The sequence below is a fragment of the Grammomys surdaster genome, unplaced genomic scaffold (assembly GCF_004785775.1).
Source record: "Grammomys surdaster isolate TR1022 unplaced genomic scaffold, NIH_TR_1.0 166, whole genome shotgun sequence".
Classification (NCBI taxonomy): domain Eukaryota; kingdom Metazoa; phylum Chordata; class Mammalia; order Rodentia; family Muridae; genus Grammomys; species Grammomys surdaster.
The window spans coordinates 1,647,657-1,673,263 of record NW_021604614.1 but is presented as its reverse complement, the minus strand read 5'-3'; the positions used below and the strand labels follow the sequence as shown (position 1 = coordinate 1,673,263).

Sequence of the window (25,607 nt, the reverse complement as noted above, 5' to 3'; positions counted from 1 at the left end):
TTGTCTGCAATGCTGCAAGCAGAAACCACAGCTCTTGGTAGGCAAGCACTCTACCATTGAACTACACCTTCAGCTTACTAACCGATGTTTAATTAATTGATTAAAAATTAGTTATTTTTAAATGTGTACACATACTTGTCTGAACACACACCAGATGTGTGCATGGAGGTGCGGAAGCTAGTGTCGGATTCCCTGGAGCTGGACTTACAGGCAGGTGGGAGCTGCCTGGTGTGGGTGCTGGGAACTGAATCCAGGTCCCCAGGAAGAGCAGCAAGTTTTAAGTGCCAACCTTCTCTCTAGCCCCTCTTTGTATTTTTTCCCCCAGTATTTGCTAAAAAGGAGAAAGCAGAAGCAGGAAAATCTCTGGGTTCAAGGCCAAGTTGGTTTATAGAGCCAGTTTCAGGACACCCAGGGCCACATAGAGAAACCCTGTAATGTATATATCTTATGGGTATATGTGTGCACCTGAGTATATGCATGCATACCACATAGATGCAGGAGCCCAAGGTCGGAAGAGGTTGTCAGATACCCTAGCACAGGAGTGAAGGATTGTGAAGCGTCATTCAGACCCCAATGTATATCAACACAGAAACAAGAAGCTGGAGGCCAGTCCTCAAGGGCACTCTGATCGACCCTTTATCACCAGCGTTCGCCACAGCCAGGCTGACATATTTATTGGAAAAAAATTGAAACCACAGATGCAATGCATTATACAAAGAAAGGTCTTCATTCCATAATAAAAGTCCTGTGGGGGAAGGAAACAAGAGCCGGTGGCTACCTGCCCTGGGAAGGTAGGCACTCTGTGAAAAGTGAAATTCACTTATAGGGACTACTCTTAATGGAAAACGGTAGAAAGGGTTAAAAACAGAAGGGAGCGGGCATAAACAAACAAAAATCAACCCCATCCCTGCACAGTTTGAGAGTTTGTTATAAGCTTGAGACATTTAGGTTATCACCAAGATTTAACCAGATTCCTCGGTTTGTCCCTAGAGTGGTAATCAAGTTTAACTTAGGGTCTTCAAACCTGAGGTAGTTGAGGGTCACCTGAAATACACATCTGGAAGGTTCTATCCTCACAACTGGATCCAGTCACACCTAACCAACTGTTCCTGGCTTTAGCTCCTGGGAGAGGAAGCACTCCATTACTGCGTTTGCTGGTCCTGTGTTTGGGCTGGACTTGGGAGCCAAACAGCTCTTCTGGATCACTGGTGATGGCTGGCAATTGCTGTCATGGTGGTTTCCAATGTTACCGACAGTGTGGTCTCTGAGGACCATTAAGGTGGAAAGAGTGCAAAGCCACTCTGTTTAGAAGGCCAACGTGGAGGAACCAAGATGGCGGAGAGAGGGCAAAGCCACTGTTTGGAAGGCCAATGTGGAAACACCATGATGAAGATCGACCAAAGCTCATCCCTTTTGGATGCCAACTTGGAAGATGATCCAAGTTGGTAGAGAAAGCACAGCCCGCTCTGGTTGGAAGGCTACTACAGATGACCCAAGACGGCAGAGGGCAGGGCCGTTCTTATTGGCAGGTCCATGTTGGGCTCACAGACTTGCTTTCAGCAAGGTCTCCAGAGAGATGGAAAGGCAACTGAGAGTAGCACATTTGCCAGCTTTAAAAATGAGGGTCAAACAGTGCCAGAGACCCTTCTACAACCAAGTCACTGACCAAGAAGTAAAACCTCCCCCAGACACAAGATGAGGACTAACACCTCCTAAGATGAGAGGCCATAGCACCCTAATGTGACCAGAATGGCAAGTACTTGTGACCCTGGGTTACCTGGTATAAACCCTGGTGTCTGACTCAACACACCAGTCCTGAAATAGGATGCCCTGGATGTGTTTGAGTCTCCCAGCTACTGGGCTAAGGGCTTAGACACATAGGATTCTAGGAATAGTGCTGTGGGCAGTACAGTCAATAAGCCACTTAAATTATAGTCTGATTTTGTTTTTGAGATAAGGTCTTAGTATATAGCTCAGGCTAGACCTGAACTCACAGTCCCCCTGCCTGATCCCCAAATGCTAGGATTATAGATGTGCATTAACAAACCTTGTATAATTATTTAAATTCCTTTTGAGCTATGCCCTAACCCCACAGAAGGAGATCTTCTATGCACACCCCTATGCCTAATCTCGAGGCACCAGGAAACACAAAATGAGACACAGCTGGATTTGGGCTTCTCTCTCACCCCACTCTAAGCCATTACTTTGTCAATATTCTGTCTTTAAAAAGTACATGGGTACTTGTGTATGCGCGCACGCAGCAGAGGACATCGGATCCCTTAGAGCTGGAGTTACAGGTGGTTGTGAGCTACTGTGGGCGCTGGGAACTGCATCTGGGTCTTCTGGAAGAGAGAGAAATACTCTTAACTGCTGAGCTACCTCTCCAGGCTCTCAGTTCCCTGACTTGAGGATTTATCTACACTCAACTCGGCAGACTTTAGTCCAAGAAGTCTGAGGGGGCGTTGGGGGTCGGGGGAGGGAAGGCTATGAGGTTCCTTTTGAGCTGTAAGAATTTCCAGTTTGCTTTGTCCAGCCACCAGGTTAAAGTCTCATGTTTAGGTGGCAGCAGAGCCAAAAAAAAATTATGGTCTCGACTGGGTGAGATGGCTCACACCTTTGATCCCAGCATTTGGGGAACAGAGGAAGTGGAACCTCAGTGACCTCAAGGACAATAAGGTGGATGTAGCTAGTTCAAGACCAGCCAGGACTATGTAGTAAGACCTTGTCTCCAAAAACAAGTTATATAAACCTCTATACACAAACATATATAACCTGTTTTTAATTTCTTTTCTTGAGACAAGGTAGGTAAATTCAAGCTCTTCCTGCCTTGGTCTTCTGAATGCCTAAGGTTACAGGCGTACACTAGCCAGCCTGGCTAGCGAGAGGCAGCTTCTGACTTGAGCTATTACAAAGTCCTGATGTGACATGAAGCAGGTAGGGACCCTTCTGTGCTGCTGACTTAGCTCGTGCTGGGGGCTCGTCACGGTTTCACTACCCAGGCAGAGGTTACTGGGGGTTTTAAAATGACAGTGGCTTTTCAGATGGGCTCATCATTCATTCAGAGAACCCCAATGTATTGCTGTGTGTTTGACTTCCTCTCGCTGGGACACATGGGTGTGACTCTAGAAGCAAGGACTCTATGGCCACCGTTGGAAAAGCTGATTGAACACATGGACTGGCTGGCTGCATGGGCACAAATGAGCCAACAATGCCACTTGTCACGTGTTCTGGTCCTTGGATCCAAGAAACATTCTTCTGGCACCAGAATGGGCCCATTTCTAATGCAGATAACTCTTTTACCCCAGTGTGGAGGTCACATGTCATAGCAGTCATCTGGGTCTCTGGGAGTTTTTGGAGTGCTCACTGAGGACAGAGTAGGGCAGGAAGAAGAATGATTCACAGTGATCAAACATTAGTTTTGCAACCCATTACCCAGCAAAGCTGAGCCAGGCCCCATGGGGACAGGCGCTAAGAAGTGCTCGCTGGCTGCCACCTATGTGTTACTACAGATAAAGAAGCCACCTCCCTGCTCCACCCTACGGATCACAAGGTCACTTAATTCAGGGGTCCATTTGGGGGATGCAAAGTGCAGTCCGCCTGCTTGTGTCCAGGCAGGGTACCTTCTGTCCTCATCCTGTCTGCATGGGGGCAAGAGTGGGAGGGTGGTGATAGGGACTGTGGCATAGCCAGTGCTCCCCTTTCTCCTTTGCCCCGTTCCTCGATGCTTTAAGGAACCTGCCTGCTTCGGGAGTCCAAGCCTGGAAATGCCCAGGGATGGTGCGTTAGCGCTGTGATCTGTCAAGACTGATGGCAGAGGGCACGCCCGGTCAATCACCCTCGGTCCTGATTGCTCCAAGCATCTCTGGGGCAGGCGCTGCGTAACGACTGTTAGTAATAAATACGAAGAATCTGACACCGAGCCGAGTTCACTTCCTGACAGGAGCAAGTGGGTCTGATCCTGTGGGCCTGTTGGGTAAGTCCCACACAGAACCATCTTGTTCTGGTTCAGTAGGATGCAGAAGCAGGCAGACGGGGAAGGAGCCACTTTTAGTTCCTTTATATTTGCTCCTCTTGGGGCCTTGCCTAGGTTTGACAGGAGGTGACCCAAGTGACATGGCACAAGAAGTTCACTCTGGGGATGTAGTGTTGCTGTTCACACCAGCTCCGTTCCAGCGCATGACAGGGTGGGTGTGAACCTGGTGACAGTAGCCTAAGAAGAATGTCCCCGGAACAGCTGGGCCCCTGGCACCATATTCTTTTTTTTCAACTCTGGTGCTCCCCGGCTTGGGAAGGTGGACAGAGGCCCTGGGCTGGCATCCAGGTCAGAAAGTAAAGGCACTAGCTCAGCTTCAGACTTCCAAGGAGAATTGTCACCCTGGGGAGTAGCCTTGGCTGACCGAATCGCTGAGCTGGAGCACCAAAGCGTAGCCTGAGCCGCAACGGGGTATGTGGTGGTGGTGGTGGTGGTGGTGGGGGCTTCTTCTCAGAAGGCTCAGAGCTCAGGGTGGGGCTGGGGGTTGGAACCCTTTTTGGGAAAGTTGGCTGTGTGAAACTTCAAAAACAGAAAACCAAAAGACCCAAATGACTGCCTAATTAACAAGCAGTTAGGGGACCCGTCAAACTGCCGGAAGCGCAGGTGGAAACCGGCTGCTCCTGTGTTCTTCCCAGTAGTGGACTCAGATATCAGTCTAGTTTGGAATCCAGAGAAGTTTGGATGTCCAAACTTCTCTGTGGATGTGCAAAGGAGAAAATGCAAAGGACTGAGGAGGGGGGAAAAAAGAACAGATGTAAAATGTCCCCTCTCCAAGCTCCCAGTGACAAGAAGCCTCTCTAAGGACGTGACGGGTGAGGAAGAGGATACTGGGCAAGATAGGTTGGCCATGTGGCTGTTTTTCTGTGGACCTGAGCTTGCTCATGGCTGACCCTGGTCTGCCTGTATGCCAGGGGCATGGGGAGAACTCATCATGCATGCAAACATAGGTGGAGTCACAAAGAGACACGATGGCCTTTAGCTTTTGTCACTGGAGAGACCTATAAGGACCTGGTGTGCCACGGTAGGAAGTGTCACAGAAGGGTAACAAGGATTTACATTCTGACGTGCGTGGCGTTGGCTTGGCTCTACTCTTTGTCCGGTACTGCTTCTTGAACAGTAGAAGGTGATGCTTCTGTCCCTAGAAACAAAAACCAAACACATCACACGGAGCCTCCTGTATATTTGTCGTCATGCCAACAGACTGTCGGGATGTGATACTCAAGCTCATGACTACCGTAGAACAGTGTCACTAACTGTGCCCAAGAATAATCTAGGAATCACAGTAATGAATATATGCCTGGTTATCAGAGTTTGTCAAATTCTATAACCAACAACAATCTTGCCTGTGATGGACCTAACCACTTTGGCCATGCAGGAAGCCACACATGGCAGCAGACAATGGCGGGTCCTGGGTTGGGACAAAGGACAACTCTCAAGAGTCAGTTCTCTCTTTCACCTTAGGTTCAGGGATCAGACAGGCAATCTGAATTCACTGGAATATTCTAGTCAAACGCTCTACTGCTGAGCCGTGGGTCCCAGCTCCCAAGTGAAGAATTCTAGGCCAGCATCTCACCACTCAGCAATATCCTCAGGCCTCTTTTTACTTTCCAGTTTTGAAAGAGTTGAAGTTGTTGAATTCATCTTGTGGAATGCAGTTTACACCCAACTTTCAACTTTTCTGTCTTAGACTCCAGAAGAGTTGGGCGGAGGAGCATGTGCCACCAGCCGCAGCTCCGGAGATGGGCTGAACATTCTCACATCCTGTTTCTCCAGTGACGCTTGTTCACTTTCTGGCCAGTGTGGCCTTGTGTGTGGGTGTGTATGTGCATGTGTGCATACATTTGTGTGTATGTACACATGCCTGAAGGCACGTGTATGTGTGGGTTGAAGGTGGTGGTAGTTCAGTGTTAAGACACTGGCTTCTTATCCAGAGGACCCAAGTTCCAGGTTCCAGAACCCACATGTCAGATCACAACTGTGCCCACACTCAGAAAATTAAAAACAAAAACAAAACAAAACAAAAACAAAGAACTTCAAAAAACAAAGTTAGTAACCCAGAAGGGCACTAAAGTAATGGAGATGCAGGTTACTTATCAAGGTGGGGGTTTTTATAATATTCAATTTTTTTTTTTTTTGTTTGGCTATGGGGTGGCCTCCAATTCTTAATCTTCCTGTCTCTGCCTCCTACATGCTGGGTTCACTGTGTACACCGCCTGGCAAATGGCTGAGGATTTGAAAGGTAACAACAAACGGTTTAATTCTCTACAACATACACCCAGGCTTTAGGCTTGAAGGTGACTTAGGAATAAGAAGAGTTGAGGAGGCAGCACATCAGAGGTCCTGCTTTTTAGGGGAGAAACCACTGTGAGTAAGTCCCCCGGGGGGGCTCACCTTCTTCTTCCCAGCCCTCAGCCACACCAGCCAGCTCATAGTGTTTCTTCCGAAGCTCTCCTAGTTTCTGACGCTCCTTCTGCAGGTCAGTTTCCAGCTCCAGCACCCTAACCTGTTGGAAGATGGTGCGAGAGGTTCTTACATTTCTTTGGTTTAATTTAGTTAAAAAACAAAAGCTAGGGGCTGGAGAGATGGCTCAGCGGTTAAGAGCACTGACTGCTCTTCCAGAGGTCCTGAGTTCAAATCCCAGCAACCACATGGTGGCTCACAACCATCCATAATGAGATTGGATGCCCTATTCTGGTGTGTCCAAAGACAGCTACAGCAGTGTAAAAAAATAAATAAAAAAAAAAAAAAAAAAAAAAGGAAAAAAAAAAAGCTAGTATCAAACTCATGTGGAATGTTCTACAGATGAGCTATGCTCCCACCACTGTTCTTTTCCTTTGTATCTATCTCTCTGTCTCTGTTTTTCCTTGAGGATTGAATCCAGGGCCTCATATAAGATAGGCAGGTGCTCTACCACTGAGCCACGCCCCCAGCCCCTCACTGGAGGATTCTAGGCAGGTGCTCTACCACTGACCCACGCCCCCAGCCCCTCACTGGGGGATTCTAGGCAGGTGCTCTACCACTGAGCCACGCCCCCAGCCCCTCACTGGGGGATTCTAGGCAGGGGCTCTACCACTGAGCCATGCCCCCAGCCCCTCACTGGGGGATTCAAGATAGGCAAGTGCTCAACTGCGGAGTCACCCCCAGCATATTAGTGGTAGATTCTAGGCAGGATTACAGGTATACAGTGTGGCATTTAGGCTTCTCTTTCTTTCTTTTCCATCTTTAATTATGTGTATATGTGTCAGGTTTGGGGTGGGGGGGGGGTTGACACACATATGCAAGTGAGTGGAGGTGCCCACTGAGGCCAGAAGGCATTGGATCCTCTAGAACCGGGGATACAGCTTGTTGTGAGCAAGTGCTCTCAACTGCTGAGCCACCTCTGCTGTTCTTTCTAACAGAGTCTTGCCATCACTGGCCTCCAACTCATGTCAGCTCTCCTGCCTCAGCTTCCCAAGTGCTGGGATTATTACTTGCCTCCCCACACCTGGCTTCTTCCTGTGGGAAGGAGATGCAAGGCTGATGTGCAGGCAATGGGGACAGGCCGACCTTAGATGTGCCAATGGTGTTCTTACCTGGGAATCCATCTCCTGGCGCTTGATCTGGGTTAGTGTCATGCTTGAGAAGTCCATACTGTCTGCAAGGATGGATACAGGGAGAGTCAGTCAAATAAGATCTGTGGCTGTCACTCAACTAGGACAAGAGAAATTCCCCACTGCAGTGCTTGGCCTGTCCTTTGGCACCATAATGGTTGTGAGCTGAACTGTCCCCACAGGCTCACGCTTGGAGAACCTGTACCCCAGCTGCTGGCGAAATGTTGGGAGGCTGTGGGATGTTTAGAAGGTTGGGCCTGGCAGGCAGAAGTAGGTCCCTAGAGGCATGGCTTCCTTTGGGTACAGTGCTTCCTAGTGTGTACAGGGGCAGGTCATGTATGTTTATGTGTGTGGTTATTATTATTATGTGTATGGTTATTATGGGAGGCCAAAGGTGACTACTGTACTTTTTTTTAAAAAATTATTTTATTTATATATTTTTTCCACCGTGTTTTTTCAGACAGGATCTCTCATAGGCCTAAAGCTTACCAAGTTGGGTAGGCTCCCTAACCAGTGAGCTTTGGGGATCCACTTGTCTCCACCTTCCCAGCACTGAGAGGACGTGGATGTGCCACCACATCTGGCTTTTGTATGTGGGTTCTGGGATTGATGTTTGCATAGCAACCACTTGACTGTTCTGTCTCACGCTCCTGCCTCCAACTGAGGTCAACCTTAGTGACAAACTCTCTCCCAGTGAGACAGTTCACCAGCCCCTAGATGAGTGTATCATCACCATGGAAATGTGCCTTGGGGTGAGTTGGTGGGGGAGTTTCTAGAGTAAATTAATTGAGGTGGGGAAACCCCACCCTAGACATGGGCAGGAGTATTTCACGTGTTGGATCCTTGTCTGAATTAAAAGGAGAAAGTGGAAACTAGGGGTGATCACCTGTAAGGCCAGCACTCTAGTAGCAGAGGCAGGAGGATCTCTGTGAGTTTGAGGACATCCTGATTATATAGTTCGTTCCAAGCCAGCAAGGGCTACACAGTGAGAACCCATGTCAACAAAAGACAGACAGACAAACAAACAAAAAGGGAGCAAGCAAAGTGGTGAGCTGAGCACCAGGGTTCACTGCTCTCTGCTTCCTGACTGCAGATGCCACGCGACCAGCCGCCTCACGCTCCAGACAGCCTGCCTTCCCATGAACTATGTACCCTTCAAATGTGAGCCTAAATAAATCTTGCATTAATGTGGGAAGCCATTGGGGCTGCTTGGCAGGAATCTGACATTGGCCAAGGACAAGGAATTGGGCTTTAGACAAGAATCTGACTTTGGGCCATGACAAGGAAGTAAGTTCAGGCAGGAGTCTATTTTTAGGCTAAAACAGAGAAGTAAATTCAGTCAGGAATCCTAGTCTTAGGCTAAAACAAAGAGGTAAGCCTCAGGCATGAATATGACTGTGGGAAGTAGGCTCAGATACTTTGTCATCCAGATGAGCCCTTAGGAACAGCAAGAGTGATCTGGGGTGATCTCGGGACTCTGTATATTGCCTTGTTTGTTCCTTGACTGTTTCTATTGTAATGTTGGCTCCTCAAACCTAGAACTGACCTAAATACTTGCATGTAATTAAAAGGGTTTAAAAGAAAAGTTGAATTAAAGGAACCTGCCTTCAGCCTCAGAACTGGCTGGGGTCACGCTGCAATTTTGTCTAACCGTCGTCTCTGTTCTTTTAATCCTCACTCCTGCGCTGGAGAACCTGTTGGCTGACTGAGCGGGCTTGGTCACATTAATTCTTTTAAAAACTTTATTGTATGTACATTGGTGTTTTGCCTGCATGGATGCCCTGTGTGAAGGAGTCAGATCCCCTGGAACTGAAGTGACAGACAGCTGTGAGCTGCCGGGTCCTCAGGAAGAGCAGCCAGTGTCTAACCACTGAGCCATCTCTCCAGCCCCTGATCATTATTACTTTTCACACGTTTGTTAGTATGTACATGTACATGCATGTGCCATGCTGTGAGAGTGGAGGCCAAAGAGTCAGTGTGGACACATCATGTGGGTCCCGAGCACGGAACTCAGGTCACCAGACGTGGCAGCAGTCACCCTTATCCTCTGAGCCATGGACCAGCCCAAATCTTTCCTTTGTAAAAGTTGCTTTTAGGTCTTTGGTCTGCTCACAATAAGGAAATAAATGACTAATCAATGGATACCCAAGGCCTGAGTCTCAGGGACAGCTAGACCTGTAGAGACTGTCCTCTGACTGAAGAGAAGTAGCTAAGGGGAAAAAATCCGCTTAACAGCCTGGCACTGTGGGAATTAAAACCCATGGTATTGTGAAGTCCTGCCTTAGGAGATGAACATGGATGGAATGAGACCAAAATGATAACCAGACCTTACACATGCTGAGAAGCACTCTGCTGACTGGGCAGGATCCCCAGCGGCCTATAGCCTAAGAGTGTGGCTACAGAGCTGGGTGAGGAGGTGAGCATCTTTAATCCCTGCACTCAGAAGGCAGAGGCAGGCAGATCTCTGAGTTCAAGGCTAGCCAGGGCTACATAGTGAGGTCCTTTTTTTTTTTTTTAAAGAATTATTTATTTTATGTACATGAGTAAACCATTGCTGTCTTCCGATACACCAGAAGAAGGCATCAGATCCCATGACAGATGGTTGTGAGCCACCATGTGGTTGGTGGGAATTGAACTCAGGACCTTTGGAAGGACAGTCAGTGCTCTTAACCACTAAGCCATCTCTCCAGCCCATGAGGAACTATCTTTAATTTAACATATACATATATTTATATATTTACATCTCCTCTCCCTCCCTCCCTCCCTCCCTCCCCTTCCCTCCCTGTGTGTGTGTGTGTGTGTGTGTGTGTAGAGAGAGAGAATCAACAGTGGAAGAGACCTGCACATATTAGTAAACTCATGTATGCTTACCTACATACACATACCACACACTAAAAACTAAACAAACAAAAAAGAATTAAAAACACAGAGCTAACTGAGATCACGGGGAAAGAGAAGCAGAGTGCGGAAGGCTACCTGTTTCCTCAATCTGAGATTTGCCGGAAATGGTTGAGGCCACCACAGCGGCTGTAGCCTGGTTCACTCCCCGAGAGGCCTGCTGGAGCTGGGTCAGATTGGCGCTGCCCTTGTTAGCTTTCACCTGTCGGGACAAAGGACATTTATGTTCACTGTACATCAGAAAAACCGAGGACTGGACCATGCAGCTGGCCTGATGGAGATTAGCAGACACCGTCTGTTGTCAGTTCTCAAAATCAGTGTTGCCTGTGGGACCAGCCCCGGAAGTATCTAAAAAGTGACCCCTGGAATACAAGTTGGGTTACCCTGTGTTCCAGCTTGCACAGTTATCTGCACGAACTTGTCCATGTTTGGGGAATAAAAGCCCTGGAATCCAAAGTAATAAGGAAGGAATAAAGACTAATCTTAGGTGAAGTTCTGGCCCAGCAGCGAAAGAACTCTAGTCAATGGCTTTCCACGAGGTTGAAATATGGCAGGCAGTACTTCACTTCAGAGACAAAGGAGGGACAGACATTGGTTATACCAAATCTAAGGGCTAAGTCAGGTGACGGATAGACTGGCCAGCAGCTCCATCACCAGAGACTTTGTTCTGAGACAACGTCTCACTATATAGCCTTGACTGGCCTGGAGCTTGCTTTAGAGACCAGACTGACCTCCGACTCAAAGAGGTCCACACAACATTGCTTCCTGAGTACAGGAATCAAAGGCATGGGCCAACGTGTCTGACTAACAGATAGCCTTTTCTTTCTTCCTTCCTTTCTTTTAAAATTATTTACTTATTTTTATTTTATGTACATTGGTGTTTTAACTGAATGTATGTTTTTGTAAGGGTGTCAGATCCCCTAGATCAGGAGTTAAAGACAGTTTTAAGTTGTCATGTGGGTACTGGGAATTGAACCCAGGCCCCCTGGAAGAGCAACCAGTGCTCTTAACCACTGACCCATCTTCTAGTTCCCAGATATCATTTTCTTGAAACAGGGTCTAACCATGTAGCCCTAGATGTATTTGAACTAACAGAGATTTGCTTGTCTCTGCTTCTTGAGTGTAAGTGCATGCACCGCCATGCCTAGTGAACAGACTGTCTTAATTATGGATATTAGGAATGGAACCCAATGCCATGTACTTGCTAGGCAGGTGCTCTACCACTGAGCCCCGCCCCCAGCCCCTCACTGGGGGATTCTAGGCAGGGGCTCTACCACTGAGCCCCGCCCCCAGCCCCTCACTGGGGGATTCTAGGCAGGGGCTCTACCACTGAGCCACGCCCCAGCTCCTCACTGGGGGATTCTAGGCAGGGGCTCTACCACTGAGCCATGACCCCAGCCCCTCACTGGGGGATTCTAGGCACTCTACCACTGAGCTATGGCAAATACTTTGACACTCAACTGTCCCCTCAGGCATCTTTTTTTTGTTTGTTTGTTTGTTTTTTTTTTTTGTTTTTCGAGACAGGGTTTCTCTGTGTAGTCCTGGCTGTCCTGGAACTCACTCTGTAGACCAGGCTGTCCTCGAACTCAGAAATCCGCCTGCGTCCGCCTCCCGAGTGCTGGAATTAAAGGCGTGCGGCACCACCACCCGGCAGCCCTCAGGCAATTTTAAATTACTTTTTATTATTTTCTTTATGTGGTGCTTATGTATAGGAGTGCATGTGGAAGCCAGAGAACAACTTGTGAGAATCATTTCACTCCACCAAGCAGGTTTCAGGGGCCAATCTTGGAACATCAAGTTTGGTAGCAAGTCCCTTTTCCTGACTGAGCCATCTCGCTGGCTCCTGTTTAAAATTTTTATTCTGAGCCAAAGTCTTATGAAGTTGCTCAGGCTGGCCCTAAACTCACTTTAATCCTGGGCTAGCCTTTAACTTTTAACACTCCTGCCTCATCTTCGGAAGTAGCTGGGATGACAGGCCCATGTCACCTGGTCCACTTGAATGCTCCTCGATGACATCATCACTCCTTGGACCTGGCATGCCTGGGACCCTGTAAATCTACCTAACAATAGTGACAGAGCAGTAAGGCAAGCAGGTGATGAGCTGGGGGAGGGGCCCCCTGCTGGCACATATTAGGGTTTTTTGTTTGTTTGGCTTTTCTTTTTTTTTTTTTCTTTGAGACAGGGTTTCTCTGTGTAGCTCTGGCTGTCCTGGAACTCACTCTGTAGACCAGGCTGGCCTCAAACTCAGAAATCCGAAGCCGTGCGCCACCACTGCCCGGCTTGTTTGGCTTTTCAAGACAAGGTTTCTCGATGTAGCCCTGGCTCCCCCGTCTCCTCTGTAGTTCAGGCTGGGCTTGAACTCAGAGCCTCCTGCCTCTGCCTGTGCCCAAGCACAGGGATTAAATGTGTCACCACCACCATCCCACTCTTCTTTTTCTCAAGAACCTTTGCAGGGCTTTAGACTACAGCCACCATCCGGCATACATCGGGCTTTTACAAGAGGGTGCTATGGAACCCTGGGGAGGGAGGACTTTTTATTCAGGACAGCACAGAGCAGGGCTGTGGGTTGTCACCTGTCCCTGAGCTCAGTTCCCTGGCTCAAGTGCAGAAGCAGCCAACCCTACCTTGGATGCAGCCACGAGCTGTGCTGTGCTGGCAGCAATCTCACGTGAGCACACCATCAGCTCCTCGAACTTCCCTTTGCCTTGGACCACAAGATCGGCAGCATCCCTGAGATGACACACGAAGGACGTTGTTACAGAGAACAGAAAGCATCACAGTCCCACCTCCAGCCAGCCCCTACGTCCCTGGCTAGACGGAAAGGAAGGGCCGCCTGCCTCCCTGCCCCTAACTTGTCCTGGGAGCTCTGGGTCCCCTTCAAACTTCCAGTACTATTCACTTCTTTTTGTATTTATTTGTGGATGAATAATACATATGTGTGTGTGAGAGAGAGAGCCTGTGGAAGCCACAGGGCCAACACAGACGATAGGGTCTCAGTATAGAACCCTAGTTGGCCCCAAGCTCAGAGTACCAACTGTCTTTGTTTTCTGAGTGCTAGTAGTATTGAAGGCATGTACCCCATGCCTGCCTCCAGCTTATGTTTTGAGAAATGACTAATATCCTTTTTTTTGTTGTTGTTGAGACAAGTTCTCACTATGTAGTACTGCCTGTCCTGGAGCTCACTCTACAGACAAGGTTGGCCTTGAACTCATAGAGATCCGCCTGCCTCTGGCTCCAGAGTGGTTGGGAATGGGACTTGGAACTGATAGATTAGGCCTAGGCTGGCCAGTCAGTAAATTGCAGGCATCTTCCTGCCTCTTTTAAAAACTTTTTGGGTCAAGCGTGGTGTCACAGGCCTTTGATCTTAGGACTTGGGAGACAGAGGCTAGTTGTAGATCTCTTCAAGGCCAGCCTGGTCTACATAGTGAGTTCCAGGCTAGTTCTAGGGCTATGAGAGACCCTGTCTTAAAAACCAAAACAGACCAGACCAACGCCAACAAACATTTTGGAATGACTGGGGGTTGGACCAAGGGGCACAGGCAAGCTCAACAAATGCTCTACTACTCACCTAGCCCAGCACACTTTAAACTCTGTTATTACAGAGTATATTACACAGGGTCCTGGATAGCCCAGGGTGGCCTCTACCTTGCTCTCCTTCTGCCTCAGTCTCCCAAGTGCTGGGATTTCAGGTGGGTACCACTGCCTGATTATGAGAAGGATACTTTATCTCTTAGCAAGCAGCTGTCTGGGATGGATCAATGGAATGGGGAAGGGGATGTGGGGACCCTTGGAGCCAGACACTTACACCATGACGGTAGCTCCCCAACCAACAGCTTTGGAGGCAGAGATAAGCCCTTCTGTCCACCGAGAATTCTTGGCATAAAATTCTTTAGGGGATGCGGTACCCTACAGAAGCAAAAATATAACAGCTTGGTTAGTTTCTATTTTATCTTATTTTACTTTATTTCAAGACAGGGTTTCTCTGTGTGTCCCTGGCTGTCCTGGAACTCACTCTATAGACCAGACTGGCCTCAAATTCAGAGATCCACCCACCTCTGCCTCCCAAGAGCTGTGATTAAAGATGTGAGGCACCACTGCTCTGCCTTATGTGAGTTTTTAAACCGATTTCTCATGAGTGTTTTATCTGCATGTACATGTGCCATGTGTGTACAGAGGTAGGAGGAGGGGGTCAAATCCCGTGGATGTGGAGTTCCAAATGATTGTAAGAGACCACCTTAGTGCTGGGATTGAACCCTGGTCCTCTGCAACAAGAACAGTATTCCCTTAACCAACGGACCATCTCTCCAGCCTGCAGTATGTTTTGAGAGAGGGTTTATTACGTAGCTTAAACTATCCTCCCATTCTTGGTTTTCTGCCTTAGCATTATAAGCATGTAACAACATTCCCAGATTTTTTTATTTTAATTATGTTTATTGAGGGGTTCCTCCAGGTGTCAGACAGGGAAGTGAAGCGCTTGAAGAGATAAGAATGAGAACCCAGGGGACTAGAGAGATGGCTCAGCGGTTAAGAGCACTGGTTGCTCTTCCAGAGGTCCTGAGTTCAATTCCCAGCAACCACATGGTGGCTTACAACCATCTGTAATGGAATCGAATGCTCTCTTCTGGTGGTATGTCTGAAGACAGCTACAGTGTACTCATAATAAATAAAATAAATAAATCTAAAAAAAAAAAAAAAAAAAAAAGAATTTGAACCCAGTGCAGACTGACTCTATCAACCTGGATCAGACTTCAGGGAGTCTAAGCCAGGTGGTTCATTGTCAGCATGTTTAAAACACAGTATAATTTGGGAAAAGGTTTCCAGGCAACAACCAGTCCAATCAGTCCAATCCCAGAGACACAGGACAGCTAAAGGTGTGACTACACAGAAACTCCTTTACAAAGCACATGTGACCCTGAGGGTGGGTTCTATGGCTAAGAGGCCTAGAATCTAGTGTGGCCTCTAACCAATAGCATAGAGTTCAGCAGGCCATAAAGTACATGTGACATCTGCCCTAAGGATGGGTAATGGTCCAGGGAGGGAAGAGTTATCCAGCGATAACCATTCTGGAGAATTTGGGTGAGGACTTCCTGCAGAGATAGCAGAAAAGTCACCAGGTCATTAACAAAACCCACTCCTAGCTTTGTAGGTGGAATACAGGTATTTGATTTTTATCTTCTCCATTGAGGTGACACCCCTCAATGATTAACATGTCTGGTTCTCTACGTGCTTCTCTGTGAGCACAAGCACCCCTGTGCCCCCAAATTTACTTATATATTTTGTAAGTGTATGAGTGCCAGTGGATATGTCTAGGTCATGGTGCATGCATAAGGGCCACAGGACGGCTTGGAAGGAACTGGCTCTATCTTCCCACCATGTGTAACCTGGAGATTGAACTCCGCTTGTCAGGCATAGTGGCACACTTTTACCTGCTGAGCCATCTCACTGGCCCAATACCCAGCCATTAACAGCTAATTTCACAGAATGCCTACCAAGGGCTAAGTGCCTCTATTCTCACCTTCAGTATAAGAAAATGAAGATGCAAACAGGCAAATGAATGGGGGTAATGAATTAAAGTAAGTCCTCAGCTTTTACAAAAGATCCTTTTTTTGGGAGAGGAGACCTCCAGGAAGGGGGGGGGGGGGCAATGGCTGGAATGTAAATAAATAAAATAGTTAAAAAAAAAAAAAGATTTACTTTCGACATTTTTTTTTTTTTTTTTTTTTTGGTTTTTCGAGACAGGGTTTCTCTGTGTGGCTCTGGCTGTCCTGGAACTCACTCTGTGGACCAGGATGGCCTCGAACTCAGAAATCCGCCTGCCTCCCAAGTGCTGAGATTAAATTAGGTGTGCGCTACTTTCGACTTTTGATTGTGTGCATTTGTGTAAGAAACCACAGGTGCCTGGTGAGCCGGCTCCTAGTGCTGGAGCTATGGTACTTGTGAACTACCTGCAGTGTGTGCTGAGGGGTAGGGGTGGGAGGGGCTGGGGGAATGGAAACGGTGCAGGAGGTGGGGAACTAAACCCCCTCAGAAGACCAGCACTCATAAAGCTCTTGTTCTGAGACAGAGTCTGTATGTATAGACCAGGCTGGCCTTGAACTCTCGGAGAGCTGCTTGCCTCTGCCTTCCAATGATGGGGATAAACAACGTGTGATTTTAAGCAGAGTCTGGGGTGAGGGTCATGGTTGTATAGACGCTAGGCAGGGACTCTACCAACTGAGCTACACCCTCAACTCATGAAGGGAGTTTTGAGAGAAAGCCCAGGTATGCACCCCTGACTGAGATCAGACTGGAGAGTCTCCTGCCTCAGCGTCATGAGCACTTGAATTAAAGGGTTAAGTACCCACAGGTCTGGGAATCTATAGGGAACAGTCTCAGGTGTCTGAGGGATGACAGTACCAGGTTTATTCCTGCCATCTGCCCAATTTCCCAAAGTCTTCAGTCATTCCTGGAAGACCTAGACTCGCCATGTCAGTGGGGTTTCCAGAGCAGCTCTGTGTGGCCTCCGGGAGCTGGACTAGTACTAGAAGAGGCAGCTGCTAGGGGCCCTCAATTGCCCACAGTGTCTGAATGTCCTTAGAATGGGAGATCCACCGTGATGGAGTACAGCTGGAGCCCAGAACCAGCACACGTGGGAGACAGGGCTGACACCACATGCTTACCCTGCCGCTTTCCACTATCTCCTTCTGGAGGTCCTTGGAGGCCACAATGAGCACCTTGATGGCTTGCATCAGGCTGGTACAGGAACCAAGGATCCTAGTGAGAAGAAACGGTTGGTGATGCGGACACTAAGAAGAAAACCAGGGAGACCTTGAGTAGGATGGAGGGGCAGGAAAGGTGTTGGGATCGCTGGAGGATGCTGAAGCCAAGCCTTGGAGGAGGCTGGTGAGTGACACCTCCCTGCGGGCCTTGCTTACAGGCACCCTGCTTACCTCCTGCCACCCCAAGGCTCGCACTGACCTCTCGTTCACCTCCAACTTGACTCCCGTGTCTCCTGCCCGGGATTTACTGAGAATTTCCTGTTAAAGAGAAACATGGCTGATTTCCTTTCTTGTCTCTATGTGGATTACTGGGACCTGAGCTCAGGTTCCGTATACGCTAGGCGTGTACTCTGGCAAGCCATGACCTCAGCTCCTCCCTGGGGGATCTACGCAAGCACTCAACCACTGAGTCACATCCCCATCCCAACAAGCTCGGTCCCTGAATGTACCGTGAACCTGATCAGCCACCACTGCCGTGGTACAGTCTGGATCCAACAAGCTGTGGTGGCACAGAAAGCAGAATCTAGACATTTTCACCTCTATCCTTGTGAGTCAGAAGAACTCCAGATCTTTCATCTATCGGGATGGTAGACAGCTGGAGCAGACTGTTCTAGCCAGTAAGAGTCTTGACCTTGGCACTTAGGCTGTCGTACGTGAAACACACACCAGAGGTAGCTGCTACCAAATTCACAAGGTAGGTGCTTAGTAGCCAGTAAGCCTTCCATCAAAATAGCCATAGGAGACCTTCCCAAGGAGTCTCACTGAGCTTCTAGTGGGAAACCCTTTAACACCTATATGGCTTCCCCTAGCATTTATTATGACAGCGATGGGTAGCTTCAACTGTCAACTCAACAACCTAGATTCACTCAGCAAGTGAGTCTCAATGAGAGACTGTCTACATCAGGTCGGATTGTGGGCACATCTGTGGGAGGGAGGTGGGAAGACCCAGCCCACCGTGGGTGGCACCATTCCCTATGCAGTGAGTCCGGAACTGTGTGAACTGTGTAAGTCTAGAGGAGCTGAGCACAAGTGAGCAAGCAAGCAAATGTGTGTGCACTGTTACTCTCTGCTCTCAACTGTGGATGTGTGTGCACTGTTATTCTCTGCTCCCAACTGTAGATGGGATGTGAAAAGTTGCTTCAAGCTCTGGCCACACTGACTTCGGTGAAGTATCCTGAAACTGTAAGCAAAAGTAAACCCTTCTTTCCTAGGTTTCTTTTTATCAGAGCAGCAGAAATGAAAACTGAACCAGTGGCCATTCCAGACAGGTGAATGTAACTCACATTCATGTAATTACTATCAGATGGCCTAGAAATTAAACACCAGGTGGCCTGGCACCAAAATATCCTACCTCGGAGGAAACTGCTCATCTTAAAGGACCTTGTTTTCTTCCCTCTTTGATGCAATGATCTTGTTTTTGTGTTCTTTTCCTCTTCCTTTTTTTTTTTTGTGTTTGTTTGTTTTTCAAGACAGAATTTCTCTGTGTTGCCTTGGCTATTCTAGAACTCACTCTGTAGACCAGGATGGCCTCGAACCCAGAAATCCACCTGCCTCTGCCTCTCAAGTGCTAGAATTAAAGGTGTGCACAACTGTCCGTCTCTCTCTGTCTGTCTCCGTCTTTCTCTCTCTCTCCAATATCTCATGTAGCCCAGGCTAGCTTCAAATTTACTATATAGCTGAGGACAACGTTGAATTCCCGAACCTCCTGCCTTCACCTTCCAAGGGCTGAGATCACAGCTGTGCACCATCGCACTGGGCAATTCTGGCTTCTTTGACAGAGAAACCAAGACATTCCCAAGGCACAGCGCTGCTCTAGGTTAGCCACAGGAGTGTCACTGTGGGAAAGCCCACAGAATTCTCTTACCTCTATCCGGGTGGTGGCGGCTTCAATGGCAGCTGAAGTGGCTGCCATCTCCTTGTCCACCAGGTCACCCAGCTCTTCCTGCTTGATGTCTAACCCCCTGGGCAGCAGTTCCTGTGAGCAGTAACACAGAGGTTAAAAGGATACTTGGTCCTTCTCCTCTAGAGCCTTATCATAGGAACCTTCTATAACGCATCAGAGGCAGGGCCTGTGACAGAAACCACCTGGCACTTTCCATGATGTGAGAGTTTGAACCTCGTGTTCATCCCTTCTTGGCACATTCTCGGAACCATGGTGAGAAGGAACTAAACTGAAGCCATTTTGAGTAAAATTTCCATTTTGAAAAAGGGTCAAACTCTACCTGGATTGCATGTTGAGGGTTGGTCTTTTGCTGTGCTAAATTCTGGTTGCTCACAGAGACCTCATTTAGACTCAGGTGATGCTATGGGACCTACACCCCAAGTTATTCCAGATTGGTGAATAAAGATGCTGACAGCCAATAGCTGGGCAGAAGAGACACAGGTGGGGTTTTGGGTTCCTGGGCTTGGGATTGGAGGAGAAACAGATGGAAAAAAAAAGTGAAGAGGAGAAGGCACCATGGGGTAAGAGTCTTAAAATAATGGCCATGTTGGTTGGCTAATAGGAGTTAAGAGTAGCCCAGATGAAACATAGCAAATTATATAGTGGGATTATTGGCTGAGAATTAGACATAACAGCCATAGGATAGCTATCTGTCCAGCTCTTGTGCTGGTTAAGGCTTATTATAAATATAAAGGTTGTGTGTGTCTTTTATCTAGGAACTAAATGGTCAAAGGTGGGGTAGAAACCCTGGATTGGGATTAAATGCTTTTTATAACAATTGCACAGAATCCTCAGGGTCTCAAGGAGGGGTAAGAGAAAGGTTGATCCACCTGTGTGGGGGTGGGGAAGTCATCATCCATGCTGGGGGAAGACTGTGTAGTGAGGTTTCTGTGAGCTCACCCACATTCCTGTCTGTGACCCCTCACCCTGTTCTGTAAGGAAACACAATAAACTCATTGGTCTCCAGGATGACTTCAGTGGAAAGGGAAATTGGTTTGTCACTGGGACCTTAGACGGAGGGGGGCAAACATTGTTTCTATCTCCCTAGGGTGGGAATTCTCACATTCTGGTGTCCGTGACTGTTTTAGGTGTTATTTGCCAAGCCAGTCATCATACATAGAGACGGGTAACTATTCCCCCTTTGGATGATAACACAGCACGACGCCTTCACCAGGTCAGTGAACCAAACATGGCTAGAAAGTCCTTCTGAGGTCAGGCTTGCCTCGTGTGTTGACACGTGAGAGGCTGAGGCAGAGGCTTTGTGAGACCCTGTCTCAAAACACAATGAGGATGTCAGATGCTCTCAGCCCTAACTGTTTCTAGAATCAAGCTGGATACACAGACAGGACTGGGGGAGCATAACCGATTCCCGGGCAGTGCAGTACCACTCCTCTGAAATAAGAATCACTCCCTGGGAACTGCAGAGAGGATTCAGGGGGTAAGAGGGCTTGCCGCACAGTCATCAGTACTGAAGTTCGGATCCCAGCACCAGCATAAAGAGCATACCTAGCATCTGCACACGCCTGTGCGGGGCTGAGATCGGAGGTCTGTGGGGGTGGCCGGCTTTCAGTTTAGCAGAGAAAATTTGAGAGCTTGAGGGTTTGGCTCAGGGAGAGACCCAGCATCAAAGGAACAGAGAGCGTGACAGAGGACACGTGATGCCCTCTTGTGGCATTCATGTGCACACTGTCATATATGCGTACATGCACACACACACACACACACACACACACACACATTTTCTGGGTAGGCATGATGATGCATGCCTGCAACCCTAGTATGGGATGCAGGAGGACCAGCCATTTGTGCTTATTCTTGGCAACATGGCAAGTTCGAGGCTAGCCTGGACTATAAGAGACCATCTCAAAATCAGAAAACCAAACAGGGCAGGGGGTGTGGCTCAGTAGACTGCTTCTCTAACATGCATGAAGCCCGGGTTCCATCTCCACCTGTACCAGGTAGAGTGGTCTAGGCCTGAAACCCCAGCATCCAGAATGTGGAGACAAGAAGAAGTTCAAGGTCACATCCTTAGCTTCAAAGAGAACTCGAGGCCAGCCTGGGCTACCCGAGACCCTGTGTCAGACAACCACACAACAGAACAGCAAATGATATCACTAACAATACCTCGCCAATGGTCTTGATCTTGCTGAGGCAGTTCCTTATGGCTGTGATGTCAGCTTTTTCCATGGCCCCTTCTTCCTCTAGGGAGGACAGATAGGCCAGGGTTTCTCTGCCACACTGCCTACAGGCCTCCGTCAGAGCTGGAGACAGGAGAGACAGATCATTAAACGCCTCCTGTTTTCCTTGCTCTCAGGGGTATCCCCTCTGCTCTGGTACTCACAGTCAGCTGGCTCCGGTGGGGCCCGGAGGCTGGTGGCACTCCCCTGAATGATGGTGTCACTGGTCAAGTGGGCAAGCAGGGTTATGGAGTACAGAAGTTCACTAATATCTGCAGGGCACAGGAAGTAAAATGTTAGGCCTAGTGGTGGGTGCTGCTATTTTTCTTTATATTCTTTTTACTTTTACTATTCTTTCTCAGTGAGGGGATATCTGAATGCAGAAACCTCTGGAAGCCAGCAGAGGGCATCAAATCCATTTAACTGGAGTTTCAGTAAACAGCCTGAGATGAGATGGGTTCTGTAACTTGAACCCAGGTTCTCTTTACTAGTGAGTGCTCTTAACCACTAGGCCATATCTCCAGCTCCCTTGTGTAGATATTTGAAGCTGGCTTGGATGCCCCTGGTGACAGAGCCCAAGTCCTCCGTTCCTCTTACCTTCTGGGCAGGCCAGATACTGGCTGCGGTTCTTCTCCAGTTGCTCGAGGCAGCTGGAAACAGAGTTGACTTTGGAGAGAAGGTGATCTGAGGAAGACAGGGTAATGTCAGATCAAGGGCTCTCACGTTTTTTTCTCCATAAGCAGCTGGGTAAGCTGGCTGATCTACTGAGAGTCCCTGCCCCACATGCTTTTCCTTAAGGTAGGAAGGAGGGAGAGAAGAAGGGAGGAGAGAGGGAGGGAAGGAGGGAGGGAAGGAGGAAGGGAGAGACAGAGGAAAGGCAGGAGGGCTGCAGGCTGTGCTGGCTCTGATGTGATGTACACCATCTATTTGTTTTTCCTTTGAGACAGGGACTCATATAACCCAAGGATGGCCAAGGATGGTACTGAACTTCTGATCTTCCTGCCTCCCTCCTTGAAGTGGTGGGATAATAGGCATGTGCCATTATACCCAGTGTAGACAGTACTAGGACTAGAGCCCAAGGCTTTGTACATGCTATACAACACTCTAACAACTGAGCCATGTCCCCAGCCTTGTTTCTCACCACACTGCTGTCCTGACCACTAAGGGGCATGGCACACTGCAAGGTTTGACTCTTAAGTGTCTCTTACAAGGTCATGATATTATTATTGCTGTCGTTATTATTGAGAAGGGTCTCACTATACAGCTCTATCTGTTCTAGAACTCACAAAATCTGGGAGGCTATGGACATGTTGGAGGCGGAACCTTGGGAGGAAACAGGTCACAGGGGGAAGATCTTGGGAGTCTGTTCTCCCTGGCTAATTCCTGTCTTGCTCTTCGCTCTCTCCCCTCCAGCCTATACCACATGAAGCTGTTCATCCATACCTTCCTCTTCAGTGAGGACTGGAACCTTCTGAAACCATGAGCCACAGTGCCCCTTAAGTCACAATTACTCAAGCACTGTGCCACAGAACTTCCAATGTAACCGACCTAGAGAGTGGGCTTACCCCACGGGCTCCCGCATGTAGCTGGGCTGAGGACCCCTAAGTTATGTTTCCTGTGGGATTCAACACCAATCGGAAGTACCAGACAGCTGGGCCCGGCAGGCTGGCAGCCGGAAGTCTAACCTGTGGATCCTGCGCAGCTCACGAGGGCGGGCTCCTCCAGCTGGCTCAGGGCCTCCTGTATCTCACGCTCCGCAGCCTTCCTGGTCCCAGCCAAGAGGATTTTCCTCTGGTCCTTTACCTGCTGGCACATGGATTCCTAGGAAAAAAGCCAAGGAGGTGAGAGTCGGCCAGGCAGACCATAGTGAATCCTAAGCAGTATATACCTGGCACCACATGGATTCCTGGCCTCTCACTGTGGCCCTAGTGAGCTCCATGCTGGTCAGTTCCATGCAGAAAATAATACCTGACCTGGGTCCACAGACGTTCACAACGGACTGGAGGAAAATCTCGGATGGACCAGTGGCTTACTTCCATGACCAGGATGGAAGTCAGTTGCTTCCCGAGGATTGCTAACTTTATGCTCTTGAATAAGCTAAGCATAGATTAATAAAGCACACTTCTGGATGTGTCTGCGAGAGCATTTCTAGTGACAATTATAACCCAACATGGGTCCTCGGACAAAGCCACAAGCACTGTGCCACTGAGCCATCTCTCCAGGCCCTAGTTTATTTTATTTTACTAGACAGGGACTCATGTATCTCGGGTGGGCCTCAAACTTGGTATCAGAGGACTGAGGATCGCTTGAATGCCTGATTCTCCTTGTCTCTATTTCCTGAGCTGGGGTATCACAGATGTGTGCCAGCAGACTCAGTTGATGTGGTCTGGAGGCTGCACCCAGGGGCTCATGCACGCTGGACAATCGCTCTGCCCTCTGAGGTACATTCTCAGCCCGAACGCTTTTCTTGTACAAAAGCACTTGGCTTTAGGAACTGTGTCCACAGGAGACCTTGGCAATCAGGCCAAGTGGCTTTGAACCCTTCACAGCACATCTCTGGCCTCCATAGTGTCCCCAGTGGCTATATGTCACTTGCCTGGGCACCAGCCAGTTTGATCTGGGTGCTTTCCAGCTGGTCTCGGAGGGCTGATAACTCTTCTTCTCTCTGAGTGGCAGCGGTCGCCAAGCTGCCTTGCTCCTTCTCCAACTCGGCGATCTGCGCCAGCCATTTCGTTTCTGACTGCAGAGGTCACCATGTGGAAACAGGGAGAAACTGAGGAAATTAAACAGTCCCCTCCCTGGAACTTCAGACCCACTTCCTGGCTCGTGGCAGGAGGAAGTGATATGTGTCTCCATGCTTATCACTGCTTCCAGGAGTACGTGTGGATTACAGCTGGGGCCAGAGGGCTCGGGGGAGGGGCTGAGGCACCAGAGGGAGGAGCAGGGAGGGGCTCACCTGGGCAGAGGTTTCCAGGCTGCCGTGGAGGACCTGCAGCTCCTGTCTGCTGGTGGCCAGTTCGTGCTTCAGGTTTTCTAGAACATCCTGTTGCTCTTGAGTCTAAAACAGAGGCAAAAATAGAAGCACTGTGAGCTGGGAACTCATGAGAAGGAATACACATATGTATATGTGTGTGTTTTCCACACTACTGACTGAGGTTGCACACTCCACTAGCTCTAAGTTGTTAACTGTGTGGGTAACAGGCAGGCTGGAGGGAGTGGATAACCCTGTCCTCACCAACAGCTTCACTTTTCCTAGTAAAAATGTAACAAATAATAATAATTGATTATATATATATATAAAGACATATATAATTTCCTTCTTTCCTGTTTGATTGATTGATTGACTGAGATAGGGTTTCTCTCTGTAGCCCTGGATGTCCTAGAACTCACTCAGCTGTCCTACAACTCTGTAGACTAGGCTGGCCTCAAATTCAGAGATCCACCTGTCTCTGGCTGAGATTAAAGGCATGGGCCACCACTGCCTGGCACCCCTCTTCTTTGCCTGGTCCCCTGTTCTTCCTTGAGGCAGGGTTTCAAGTAGCCCAGGCTGGCCTTGAATTTGCTAGATAGCCAAGGATGACCCTGAACTTCTGTTCCCCTTGCCTCCACCTCCCAAGTGCTGGGATCACAGACTTGTACTGCCATGCCTGGGTCATGTGGTAAGAGATGGACCCCAGGGCCTCCGAGGTGAGCCTCCTGCTACATAAGAACTCCACCAACTGGGCGGCATGCCCAGTCCCCAGCATCTGCTCTTCTGTGCAGCCTCCAAAGGCCCCCTGAGAACTCCCCATGGAGCGTAGGATGAAGCCCTCTGGGCCAAGTCTGCCTCCAAGCCTGTTTCCAGGTGTTCAGATGACTGAAGCTCAAAGGGTGTGGGGCTGAGTTGGATGATGAGCCCCCAGACCCGCGGGGTACCAGAAGAGAACCTAAACCCACTTCAACGTGCATGATGTTGCAGGTGCAAACACACACATAGATACACACACACAGACACACATAGACACACACACAGACACACATAGATACACACACAGAGACACACAGACAGACACACACACAGAGACACACACACACAGACACACAGAGACACACACACACAGACACACAGAGACACACATACACACATAGATACACACACAGAGACACACAGACAGACACACACAGACACACAGAGACACACACACACAGACACACAGAGACACACACACA

General features: G+C 48.7%; 1 protein-coding gene across 3 annotated transcripts in view; it reads right to left on the bottom strand.

The window, feature by feature from the left end:
• Nucleotides 1-635: 635 nt before the first annotated feature.
• Nucleotides 636-25,607, bottom strand: part of Hip1 (huntingtin interacting protein 1) — a 137,368-nt gene continuing 112,396 nt past the window's right edge. For all 3 annotated transcript variants that reach the window (XM_028765978.1, XM_028765980.1, XM_028765979.1), the window contains exons 17-31: nucleotides 24,355-24,456; nucleotides 23,995-24,138; nucleotides 23,084-23,219; nucleotides 21,996-22,082; nucleotides 21,563-21,670; nucleotides 21,346-21,482; nucleotides 19,144-19,254; nucleotides 17,479-17,537; nucleotides 17,181-17,274; nucleotides 14,327-14,427; nucleotides 13,146-13,251; nucleotides 10,600-10,723; nucleotides 7,606-7,667; nucleotides 6,425-6,536; nucleotides 636-5,171 (exon numbers count right to left, since the gene is read on the bottom strand). In XM_028765978.1, the coding sequence (XP_028621811.1) occupies nucleotides 5,119-5,171; nucleotides 6,425-6,536; nucleotides 7,606-7,667; nucleotides 10,600-10,723; nucleotides 13,146-13,251; nucleotides 14,327-14,427; nucleotides 17,181-17,274; nucleotides 17,479-17,537; nucleotides 19,144-19,254; nucleotides 21,346-21,482; nucleotides 21,563-21,670; nucleotides 21,996-22,082; nucleotides 23,084-23,219; nucleotides 23,995-24,138; nucleotides 24,355-24,456 (1,536 nt within the window). In that variant the 3' untranslated portion in view covers nucleotides 636-5,118. The remainder of the gene's footprint in view (nucleotides 5,172-6,424; nucleotides 6,537-7,605; nucleotides 7,668-10,599; nucleotides 10,724-13,145; nucleotides 13,252-14,326; nucleotides 14,428-17,180; nucleotides 17,275-17,478; nucleotides 17,538-19,143; nucleotides 19,255-21,345; nucleotides 21,483-21,562; nucleotides 21,671-21,995; nucleotides 22,083-23,083; nucleotides 23,220-23,994; nucleotides 24,139-24,354; nucleotides 24,457-25,607) is intronic.